We start from the raw sequence: 12824 nt of genomic DNA, 5'->3' as shown, positions 1-12824 counted from the left end.
AACTTTGGCATATGTACATTACTTGAAAGCTATGTTCATTCATATGCATTGTCCCTTTTAAATAAAAAAATAAAAAACATAGTGTAGAATCTCTTACAACTGTTCATCTGAAATATTTTCTTCCATGTTCTCCTCCAATTGAGATTTAATAGATATAAGCGGGTATTCATGCTAAGTGCAAATTGTAACATAAAGATAATAAATCATATATCTGTTTGCATTTTAATGCATTACATTTTCAGGGCTTGCATTTTTGGGGTCTGAAATTTAATATAGAAAATCACAGACCTTTGGGGTAAATGCAGCTTTTTTGTCTTTATCAGCTGTGCCACATAAATACTGGCCATGATGAGCATACCATATACTTACCGCATGTTCCATTTCAGCAAACCAGTTTTGGTGACTATCATCCGACTGACTAACAGGAGTTCATATTTTTCCACTGGGTATTTGTTTTACTGTTTATTTTAATGGGTTTGTGTAATACTTTACTGCTCTATTTAAATGCATTACATTATGCAAATGGGCATAGGAATGAACAACATTCATAAGGTAAATGCTGTATTTAGTACAAACTCTTAAACTGTGGTCAAACACTGCAGGGAATATTTGGATTTTTTGTTAAGTTGAAAAAAAGTAATATAAAAAGTATAGAATATTATTCCATTTTTATTTTGTAACAAAGGCATTCCAGTCCATTATTTTGAATAATAAAGTGATAAAGTTGTGTAAGTGTAAGTGTTTCATGGCTGCCCAACATTACCAATCTTATTTGTTTGTTTTATAGTGACATATTGATGTTTTCGGGTCAACATCATCAAGGGCAGCAATTATACATTTGGCTACCACCCAAAAAAAAAATGATATCACATCAAAGGGAGACATTTTCTTAAAATAATCAAGAACCATCATTATGAACCTATGAACCTGCATCTATATTTTGAGCATTACCCCTGAAATAGGATATCCTCTTGCTAATTGTCTTCTGAAGCTTAGCCGGTAACCACAACACCTGCTCTTGGACAGAAAATATGTGTTTTCCTATGCAGTCTTCACATAATCTACAAAGAAAAGATCAAATATGTGGTAAATAATAGTCAGCGTAATGGCATACTTAATTTTTCACAGGAATGAAAACAAGGCGTTAAAGGATAGATAGCATGTGTTCAATAGATTGTACTATTATTAAACAATAAATAGCTATATTGCTCAACTGATGAAAAGTCTTTCTAAAAAAAACATAACTATTTGATGCAACTGTTTGTTGCAATGTGTGTATATAGGATGGTTTTTACCTGGACAGGGAGTATGGTTGAGTCTGAAACAATAGCACATCTGCACAGTGATTCTGAGAGGGAGACCTGAGAATGGCAACCTACAGGGGGAGAAACCAGACCAACTGCATTTACTTTGACTGTGACTTTTCAAACAAGGGTTCAACCAATCCATGACCAGCGAACTAACATCTGCAGAGATCTCTGAGCTAATGTGTTACACAATTGTTGAGTTAATGCTCACAATTAAAGGAGCACTCCACTTTTTTTGAAAATAGGCTCATTTTCCAACTCCCCTAGAGTTAAACTGTTGAGCTTTTCACTTAGCTTAGCATTGATCATTGAATCTGATTAGACAATTAGCACCTCACTCAAAAATGACCAAAAAGTTTCTATATTTTCCTATTTAAAACTTAACTCTTCTGTAGTTACATCATGTACTAAGACAGATGGAAAATGAAAAGTTGCTATTTTCAAGGCTGATGTGGCTAGGAACTATACTCTCATTCTGGCGTAATAATCAAGGAACTTTGCTGCCATTCCATGGGTGCAGAAGGTCCAGTGATATTATGCAGTGCCTAAAATTTCAGGCACTGCATAATATCACTACACCTGCTGCATCAATTGTTCCTTTAAACTCACATCTAATCTGCATGCGTTTCTTTTTGCAATGAACATGGATGTATTGCACACTACTCATAGCCCAATGACTATGGTTAAATCTAAAAGAGCACATATGTCTTCTAAAATAGAATTAGTCTCTGAAAATTCCAGCTATTAATGTGTAAATTTATTTATGAATCAGCAGTACATCACAAATACAAGCCCTTTGTTGTAGATTAAGCTGTACATACCGAATCCATTACAAAGAGGTAGGTCTGGCTTCCTCCAAATATGACTACATCACCGTCTCTCCCCTTAGCAGCAGAATGCCACAGCCTGAAGGAGGAAATAGATACAACTTACTGATTCAACCCTAATGTATATCAAAATCACCATTATAATTATGTTTCTCCACAAATGGCTCATACAGCATGTCACACAATACATACAGATATTGTACCTGGGCTTGTCTTCATGTGCATGGTCTATTTCTCTCCATTCTCTTGTCTTAGTGTCAAATTCCCACCCATCACCTAAGCAAAATAAATGTTAGCGAAAAATGTGGTGGTTATTTATAGACATGACTATTTCTAAAATCTTGACAAAAACTTACTGAGCACCTCCCCAGAAGTACTGAGGCCTCCAAACAGGAAGAGTGTGTCATCTGAGATGGCAGTAAGTGTGTGAAGAGTGCGGCCCCGTGGAAGAGAAGCAGTCTGATGTTCACTGATTTTCAAAAAGAGTAACACTTACAGTCGTGGCCAAAAAGTTTTGAGAATTACATAAATATTAGTTTTCAAAAAGTTTGCTGCTAAACTGCTTTTAGATCTTTGTTTCAGTTGTTTCTGGGATGTACTGAAATATAATTACAAGCACTTCATACGTTTCAAAGGCTTTTATCAACAATTACATGACATTTATGTAAAGAGTCAGTATTTGCAGTGTTGGCCCTTCTTTTTCAAGACCTCTGCAATTCGACTGGGCATGCTCTCAATCAACTTCTGGGCCAAATCCTGACTGATAGCAACCCATTCTTTCATAATCACTTCTTGGAGTTTGTCAGAATTAGTGGGTTTTTGTTTGTCCACCCGATGATTGACCACAAGTTCTCAATGGGATTAAGATCTGGGGAGTTTCCAGGCCATGGACCCAAAATTTCAACATTCTGGTCCCCGAGCCACTTAGTTATCACTTTTGCCTTATGCTCCATCGTGCTGGAAAATGCATTGTTCTTCACCAAACTGTTGTTGGATTGTTGGAAGAAGTTGCTGTTGGAGGTTGTTTTGGTACCATTCTTTATTCATGGCTGTGTTTTTGGGCAGAATTGTGAGTGAACCCACTCCCTTGGATGAGAAGCAACCCCACACATGAATGGTGTCAGGATGCTTTACTGTTGGCATGACACAGGACTGATGGTAGAGCTCACCTTTTCTTCTCCGGACAAGCCTTTTTCCAGATGCCCCAAACAATCGGAAAGGGACTTCATCGGAGAATATGACTTTGCCCCAGTCCTCAGCAGTCCATTCACCATACTTTCTGCAGAAGATCAATCTGTCCCTGATGTTTTTTTTTGGAAAGAAGTGGCTTCTTTGCTGCCCTTCTTGACACCAGGCCATCTTCCAAAAGTATTCGCCTCACTGTGTGTGCAGATGCGCTCACACCTGCCTGCTGCCATTCCTGAGCAAGCTCTGCACTGGTGGCACTCCGATCCCGCAGCTGAATCCTCTTTAGGAGACGATCCTGGCGCTTGCTGGACTTTCTTGGACGCCCTGAAGCCTTCTTTACAAGAATTGAACCTCTTTCCTTGAAGTTCTTGATGATCCTATAAATTGTTGATTTAGGTGCAATCTTAGTAGCCACAATATCCTTGCCTGTGAAGCCATTTTTATGCAACGCAATGATGGCTGCACGCGTTTATTTGCAAGTCACCATGGTTAACAATGGAAGAACAATGATTTCAAGCATTATCCTCCTTTTAACATGTCAAGTCTGCCATTCTAACCCAATCAGCCTGACATAATGATCTCCAGCCTTGTGCTCGTCAACATTCTCACCTGAGTTAACAAGACGATAACTGAAATGATCTCAGCAGGTCCTTTAATGACAGCAATGAAATGCAGTGGAATGTTTTTGTGGGGGGATTAAGTTAATTTTCATGGCAAAGAAGGACTATGCAATTCATCTGATCACTCTTCATAACATTCTGGAGTATATGCAAATTGCTATTATAAAAACTTAAGCAGCAACTTTTCCAATTTCCAATATTTATGTAATGCTTAAAACCTTTGGCCACGAATGTACATGACTTATATCGATCATTATGTGAAACAATTTGGACTGAATGATAATTGAGCTAAACAGTCTCATTACATGATAACAGAGTCCATTTAAGATTGACTGTATAAAGTAAAATCACTAATGCTTTATCCTCAATGTATTTAAATGTTTCACATATTCATGATTGATGGATCTAGAATGAAACAATACACTATAAAAGCACAGCAACAGAAACAATCTTCACATTAGTGTTGTCACGAATCCTGTCCATGGACTTCCAACCGATTGCCACCAGAGATCACCCTTTTGTTACATTGATTATCACACAACACAAACTGTTGCACATCATCCCGAACTACATATCACAGCATCCAACACCAATTAGACACACAGCTCCTGCCAATCACACACCTTTAATAAGCAATGGACTTCCTCTCTCTCACTGCCAAGTATTGTTTAGTGCATATCATTCGATAGCTACATTAAAAAAGCCATTCCTACAGTAGGTAGACAACCAAAATGGGTTTTAATGCCGCCGCAGGGCCGCTGCGTTAACTGCAAGTCAGTCGCGTGTTAAAATCATTCGCAAAACTACCGCCAGGTGGTGCAAAGGGACAGATTGCAAAATGAATGTAATTGTAAAATGAGATAAAAGGAGGAAGTAAAACAACAATAGAGCGCGGATCACAGTAACGCAAGGCATTGTGGGATTTTAGGACACGGAGGTTACGGGAGAAGCGTAGAGTAGCAGTAATATTAGTATTTGCGGTAGTATATTGGTATATTTTAGAAGTAGGCTAATTCAGTTTAGAAAAACGACAGAATGGTGAACGCATGTTGCATTGTAAACTGTCATAATCATTCTCACGATCGGCGTGGAAAACGTACAACAAATGGAGTACGATTTTTCAGCTTTGCCATAAACCTTATGAACTGCATATGTTGGATACCATGTGTTAAAGTTAACCATGTGTTATTAAAGTTAATAGAGTTATTTAGCCTACCCCACATAACTTATTTAGCCTACCCCAGCTTAATGTTTAACTGCTTCTTTTTTCTCTATTTTATTTTTTCTTATTCTTTACATTGTCTTGTTTTTTTATTGTATTGCTTCCTTGAAATGTATTCTGTTTTAATCTGTAAGGTGTCCTTGAGTGCTATGAAAGGCACCCACAAATAAAATGTATTATTACTATTATTATTATAAATGATGGAATAAATGATGGGAAACTATGTCAATTCTAAATCTTTTTATTTGTGTCACATAACATGAACTTAGTGCAATGCTGAAGTAAATATGGTAAGTAAATAAGTAATTTTAACAGGACTTGCACAGTAACAATGTAGTGCAAATATAACAGGTAAAATAAATAACAGGCACTTATAACAGGACCTGCACAGTAACAATGTAGTGCAAATATAACAGGTAAAATAAATAACAACTTGAACGTAGTGCAATGCTGAAGTAAATATGTTAAGTAAATAATTATAACAGGACTTGCACAGTAACAATGTAGTGCAAATATAAAAGGTAAAATAAATAACAGGACCTGCACAGTAACAATGTAGTGCAAATATAAAAGGTAAAATAAATAACAGGCACTTATAACAGGACCTGCACAGTAACAATGTAGTGCAAATATAACAGGTAAAATAAATAACAACTTGAACTTAGTGCAATGTTGAAGTAAATATGGTAAGTAAAAAAGTAATTATAACAAGACCTGCAAAGTAACAATGTAGTGCAAATATAACACTATGTTGGAAGCTGTTATTCTTCCTGCTCTTGATGTGTACCAGGCAGGGGATCGATTCTGCTGGATCTTGTCAGAGCTTCCACCGCAACCACCTGTGCCTCTGTTACCGCTGGCATGTGTGTGAGGCCCTCACAATGCTGCTGCAGGACAGACAGTTCAGATCCATCCTTCCCCGGGTCACGAAGGTGCTGTAGGGACTTTGGGACTACACAAGGCTTAACAGGGTCTGCATAATTTTGGTAGTAGCCCTCCATTCCAGAAAGGCAAACAGCCTTACTTTTAGTATGTAAAATTTCAAGTAGAGAAATTTCAAGACTCCGCTATGCCAGCCATGCATGTGCAGTGTGCACACTCCACTTGCCCACTGGTATTGAGGATCACCCATGGCTTGAGTGGAGGTTCATTGAGGCGTTGAGAGTGCAAAACCTAAGACATAAATAACACTGATAAGCATAAAATGAATTATATGTATATTATATATATATATATATATATATATATATATATATATATATATATATATTAAAATAGCCTTCACTTAACATTTACACACCAGTGAAAAATTTATAGTCAAACACAGTTGTAAATTCATAGTCAAATCTCCAGTGTATTTTTTGTAGACATGTATTTTTGATCTCTTTACTAGTTCTTTATTTGTGTTTATATAATAAACCTGATTCTGATTTAGTACAGAAACTAGTCTAGAACAGTGCAAAAACAACAACAACGACAACAACAACAACAGCGTTTTGCCTGGAAATTACATTAAATAAAAGTAAACATCTTAACCAAAATGTTTCCTAAGTAAAAAAAAGAAAATATATAACTTTACGCACTGCAATTTAACTTGCAGTGTTGTTGTTACATTTAGTATGGTGACAGAGAGGTGTGTCTGGTGCGTGGTGATTACCTACCTTTGTGCGAATGACGATTTTCTGGTCGTTGAGTTTGTAAATCTCCAGGTCCTGAACCCAACCATTAGTAAACTGGTGATGGGCCTCAAGAGACTTGGAGTTACCACAGCCGTGTCCTAAAAGATGGCCGCCGCTACTGCGCGATGACGTAGTTGCCCATTCTCTATATCATTATGATATAACATTGTAACATCTTTAGAAAACATAAATTTTGTATATATATATCCATATATATACATGGATAAAAAGCTAAATGTTTTAATTTCATTTCGGTTCATTCTTGGTTTAAAAAAAATCTTCAGGTTCCATATGCAGTGGGAAAAGAGAACGGTCCAGCATTTAGCAATAATTATTATTAACTCTGTTATTATTCTTGATTTTTCAAACTGCTAACACTTTGCATTTTTAAATTATGCCTTTACTGTGTGAAAATTGAGTATTATCTGTTTCAGCTGTTTGATCGCGCTGGTTCCACGCGCACATATTCATTGGAAACAGCAGTCATTCCACATGAGCAGCAGTCCACTTTGGCATATTGCTAATTAAAAAAATTTTTCCATCGATACTGAAACACGCGTGAACAACAAAGACTATTTTACTTATGGATAATAGTTAAGCTTCAAATGGGCAACAAATACCAATATGGAAACGTTTGGATTTCAGAGGTGTCAAGTAATGAAGTACAAATACTTCGTTACCTTACTTGAGTAGAAATTTGGGGTATCTATACTTTACTTGAGTAATAATTTTTCAGCCGACTTTTTACTTCTACTCCTTACATTTTCATGCAAGTATCTGTACTTTCTACTCCTTACATTTTTAAAATAGGTTCGTTACTGCTATTTCATTTCGGGCTTGTTTTCATTTCGGCATGTCACCATTCAAAAAAAGAAAAAAAAAACCTGTCCAGATAAATTGCGCCATCCGGATGAAGTGAATTGGATTGTGGTTGGATGAGAAGTATAAACATATACCATTCCGACACACTATTGGTTTGTACGCGATCCATCACACCTGCACATGACACAAATCACATCACACTCCAGCAAGGCCAGTTTTGGGTTCGTTTATCAAAAAATATATTTCTTAGGGTTGAGTATGGAACCGGTATCCGATTGCCTCAGAGTCAGTCCCCTTAAATTTCATATAAAACCGGCGTCAGACCGGTCTCCTCTCCGTCTTTCAGCACGCTCTTCAATTCGCAGACCGTGGCGGAGCAGCGCAAACGCACTTAAACACAAACAGAGGCAAAAAAGGTATGTGTTTATCGCTAGATTGTTAGAATATCCGTATCTGTGCAGTTCTTTGTCATAAATACAGTTTACAAAAGGTCACGAGGGAGCAGTCGGTTTCTCATCTACTGTAAAGTTTTCGCTGTTCACTGCTCATCACATCGCAACTGTTTCCTCCAGCGACAATCTAGCCCTTAACACTAACATATGAATGAACACATACTTTAATTGTACTTATTTAAAAATACTTAATTTAATCATACGTACTTTATTCATACACTACTGTGCAAAAGTCTTAGGCACGTTAGTATTTTCACTTAAAAGAATGGTGTTCGGCCAGTTATTTATATATTTTGCTGTAGTGTGTCAGTATAAAATATCAGTTTACATTTCCAAACATTCATTTTGCCATTGTCAGACTGCTTGTGCATTCAAAATCGCACTAGATTATTATTCAAATTAATGGCATACTGATATTTCCTACTGACACACTACAGCAAAAGATATAAATAACTGGCTTAAAACCCTTTTTTTGGGGTGAAAATACTAATGTGCCTAAGACTTTTGCACAGTACTGTATTTTAAAAACAACATTGTTGCTACTTTATAAAGAATGACCATACAGTAATTCACAGAACTGATTAAAGACATTGACAGACAGCACTCATCTTAACTAAATATCAGAGTGAGTGACAGAGATACAGTAGATACATTATGTGTGGTTTTGTATTAAATAATGACCCAGATTGTGAAATACATTTATTAGCCTTAGATTAAGGGAAGCACAACATGGGAAATGAGAGCATCCAAGGTGAAAGCTATGGATTTATTTTAAATATTTGTAATGTTCTTTAATGTTATTCATAGTTTTTTTTGTGGTTCTTTTTTTTTTTAAGTATCGGTTCAGGCACCATTTAGGCACCGGTACCGTTTTAAAAGTATCGAAAAGGCACTGGACCCTACTTAAAAGTTATTATTTCTCACTGGCTCATTTACCAATGGGTGCTTTCTCTTCGTCCTCCACAAATTAAGCTTCTGTAGGTAGTTCGGTAGCGAGACGATTTAATAAATTATCGTTTGCGATTGACGACGCGATTGACAATGTTGTGATAAGTAGGCTATACCAACTTTGTAACTTTTTACCCCCCCCCCCCCCCCCCCCCCCCACACACTGGACATAGCAGACGTATGTACCAAATACAGGAAGCAATCAATCAAGAAGGTATCAGGATTATGAGTTATTTTTCATTTTTAGTTTTTGATTAATCAGTTGGATTAATCATTCATTTTGACAGCACTATAATGTTTATTGTAAATAGACAACCATACAAGAGTAATTGTTACTAAGCCTGCCCTGGTTACACCAATGTTCTTCTCCATTGCCCTCGCAAATTCCTGCAGCTAAGCTTGGATGTACATTTACATTTCATTATTGATGACATGCCTCTGAAGTTTGACTTTTTGCACCATAACAACACTTATAGGCAACTAGTCATCTCTAGTCCTTTAATGTATTTGCATTGTACTAAAGTGCGTTCATTTTCAATGGGCATATATGTGGCTGAAACAGGTAGCCTAGTGCATCCCAAATTCTTCAACATGAACATTTTAATATAACATTATAGTCATTATGGCTTATTGCCTTTAGAAAAATGTTTTTTTGAGGAGGTGCACAATAGGCGCGGCCTAAGCTTTTTTTTCCTTACATTACTTTTACTTTTATACTTTAAGTAGTTTTTTAAACCAGTACTTTTACACTTTTTGCTTGAGTTGATACTTCAACGTCTACAAAAGTCTTTTTAAACCCTAGTATCTATACTTCTACTTGAGTAATGAATGCCAATACTTTTGACACCACTGTTGGATTTGTCCCGAGTGAGAGTGTGAGAAAGGCCAACCTTACCTTATGCTTAGCTTTAAATTATTATTTTTATTTTTTTTTTTTATATTTATACATGAATTGTTCATAAAAAAAAAAAAATCTAATATTGTTCTAATTATATTGTTAACAAAAGTTAATTTAGGCTATTTAACATGCACTGTGACATTTTACCCTTTTTAACTTAAAAACTCATTGAGATTATGAAGTCAGTTTAATAGTATTTAAATTCAAGTAAAAAAAAAAAAAGTTTTAATTGCTTAAATAATTTCTATGAATTAATAATATGTTATCATGTTTATTCTTGTAGAAAATAAGTGTTTATTCTTTAAGAAAATAAGGGAAAAATAAGGGAAGATCCAAATATTTGTTTGCTTCACCTATTTATGTAGGCCACAATTATTCAAAATAAATAAGTAAATAAAATAAAATAATAAGAAAATAATTTCATTAAAAAATGCCATCGGCCTGAGTAAATTTTAACATAACAGAATTTGGGTATCAAAATTTTTCAATTGGCCTAACTGAATTTGAGTGACTAAGTGATAACATCAAAATGTTTCAGTTGGCCGAATTAAATTAGTGTGAACTTAATTTTATAAATTCATTTAGGCCAATTAAAAAATTTTTATGTAACCAGTCGCTAGAAATATTTGTGTTGGAGACAGTGGTGGACTGGGACAGTAAATCAGGCCGGGAATTTGACTCCACCCCAGGCCACCTCTGTTGCTGCAGTCACCACCACCCAATTCATGTGTCCAGCAGACTGCTAAACTCTTTGGCTCTTTCAGTTGTTTGAATTGGGTTATACTTAAAAAAAATAAATCAAAATCCTTAGACTGTGGATGGGAAAAATAATCAAAAGAAGTATCAAGGCATTCACTGTCTCTATCATCTTTCCCTTAATCCACCTCTCTCTCACTCTCACCATAGCTTAAACTTTACTTGAAGGTTTCCTGCTCTGACTCAAAAGCTGAACTGTCCACCCTCTCTTGTTCAAAACAGGAGCAATAGCAGCACTAGTGGTGCTACTGTTGCATCCTTCTTCACCTTAAAAATAAATAAGCATTGTACACTAGGCTACATATTGTAGGCTAGAAATGGAAAATCAATTTCTGGTCAATTTTGGCACCAAAAAATACTTTATCTTCATATGTAAAACAGTGTGCTAGTTTGTCATTAAGATTTTCTTTTAAAACATCTATCATTATATACATTTGTAATATATATATATATATATATATATATAGAGAGAGAGAGAGAGAGAGATTTTATCTATTGTAAGTCGCTTTGAATGAAAGCGTCCGTCTGCCAAATGATTATGTAAATATGAGGGTGGAACAGTTAAACTTTTTCACATTTCAGTTTGTTTCACGTTTTCAGTAAAATTGTATGTGCTATGTTTATGGAAAAACTATACTTTCAAAAATATATATATTATTGTCATATTACTAAGAATATTCTAACTACAAGCAACAGCACAAATAAATACAACAGAGTAAAGATACAAATAAAATAAAATAAAATAAACTGACTTTCAGGGTTTTTTTAGGTAGGTCTTGCATTAGTTTTAAGGTACAGAAATTAAAGTAATCAAATGTAATACAGCATTGCATTTTGGACTATAAATTAAAGATTATTCTTTATTAAAGTAAAAAAAGCTTTTTAATCAAGAGCAGTGAGTGATTTCTTTGTTGTTGCTGTTCGATTAATATAAAGACTGTCACTTTAAGAGAATGCACTGATATAGTGTTTGTATTAGTATTGAACAAGAGTCAATGATTTGTAGAGGTTTTTTTCATCGCTGTTGTAATGTCTGGGAATCCAGAATGCACATGCATCAACAGAAACATATATTATTTGAACCCTATTTGTTTTACGTGTTATTTAAAGTAAACCATATTACAGATGCTTTGTCAGATTTAAGTTGAACAGCGGTCCCAGTGCGTGCCGAACCGTGTGGGGTGAACTGAATGGTTCGGTTTTTTTCAGTGAACCATAGTAAATATAAACGTAATTCTGACCGACCTGCTCCCTGGCGAACATGGCTGGGATTTTGCAGCAACTTGCTGCGTCTGTGGCCAGGGCTTTTCTCCTTTCCATCTCTGCTCCTCCTTTGCGTTTACGCTCCATTTTTTGCGCGATTTTCTAAGATAAAGCCTGCCTCTGGATGTTTGGTCATCTGGTGGTGTCATTTTCACTACGCGATCGCATGATTCGTACATTCATAAGACCGTCAATTAATTCGCAGTTGCATACCAGCCTATTGCACGTCAGCCTGATCGACTGCACAGCGGCAGGCCAGAATGACCGTCAGGCCACCGGGAAATGTCCCGGTGCTCCTGATGGCCAGTCCGCCCCTGGTTGGAGAGGTTTTTATTTTTTACATTGTAGTAATTTAGGAGGTGAAAATACTGTGAAATTACAAATGGCATGGGATTTTAGAGCATAACAACTGATGGTCTGTGAAACGCCAATAAAACATTTTTTTAAACAATGGAACTTAAAGTTCTAAACTAAAATATTTAGTTTATAGCCTGTGAATAAATAAAATGCATACTTTTCAATGAAAGAACGCTGAGAGTGTAGGTTGCTTCTGGTGTTTGGATTTGTACTTCAATATAATGAGCTCCATGTTTAAGAATAGCCCTAGACTAGATTTTCTCTCTATTTAACTTTCTATTTAACCGCGTTAACTTACAATGAAATACGTCTTCCTTCAGGCAGACTGAATGTTTTCCTGCCTTGCTAAATGTTGGGTCAGTTTGCGCAAGTCCCGTGCGCTGTAAAGTGGAGCAGCTGACAGAGGATTCAGCTTGATCTTGAAGCCTTCCTCAAACGCTACGATCACAAATAACAAAGCACAGGCAGAAGAAGTCTAATAATTG

The 12824-nt window shown here is 36.0% G+C and overlaps 1 protein-coding gene across 1 annotated transcript in view; it reads right to left on the bottom strand.

Moving 5' to 3' along the window:
• Positions 1 to 885: 885 nt before the first annotated feature.
• LOC132121359 (kelch domain-containing protein 1-like) overlaps positions 886 to 12824 on the bottom strand; it is a 56648-nt gene continuing 44709 nt past the window's right edge. Inside the window, exons 9-13 of the mRNA XM_059530675.1 lie at positions 2491 to 2603; positions 2338 to 2410; positions 2129 to 2213; positions 1296 to 1375; positions 886 to 1061 (exon numbers count right to left, since the gene is read on the bottom strand). Of these exons, the coding sequence (XP_059386658.1) occupies positions 920 to 1061; positions 1296 to 1375; positions 2129 to 2213; positions 2338 to 2410; positions 2491 to 2603 (493 nt within the window). The 3' untranslated portion in view covers positions 886 to 919. The remainder of the gene's footprint in view (positions 1062 to 1295; positions 1376 to 2128; positions 2214 to 2337; positions 2411 to 2490; positions 2604 to 12824) is intronic.

Source organism: Carassius carassius, chromosome 39 (genome assembly GCF_963082965.1).
Source record: "Carassius carassius chromosome 39, fCarCar2.1, whole genome shotgun sequence".
Lineage (NCBI taxonomy): Eukaryota > Metazoa > Chordata > Actinopteri > Cypriniformes > Cyprinidae > Carassius > Carassius carassius.
This window is presented reverse-complemented; position numbering and strand designations above follow the sequence as displayed.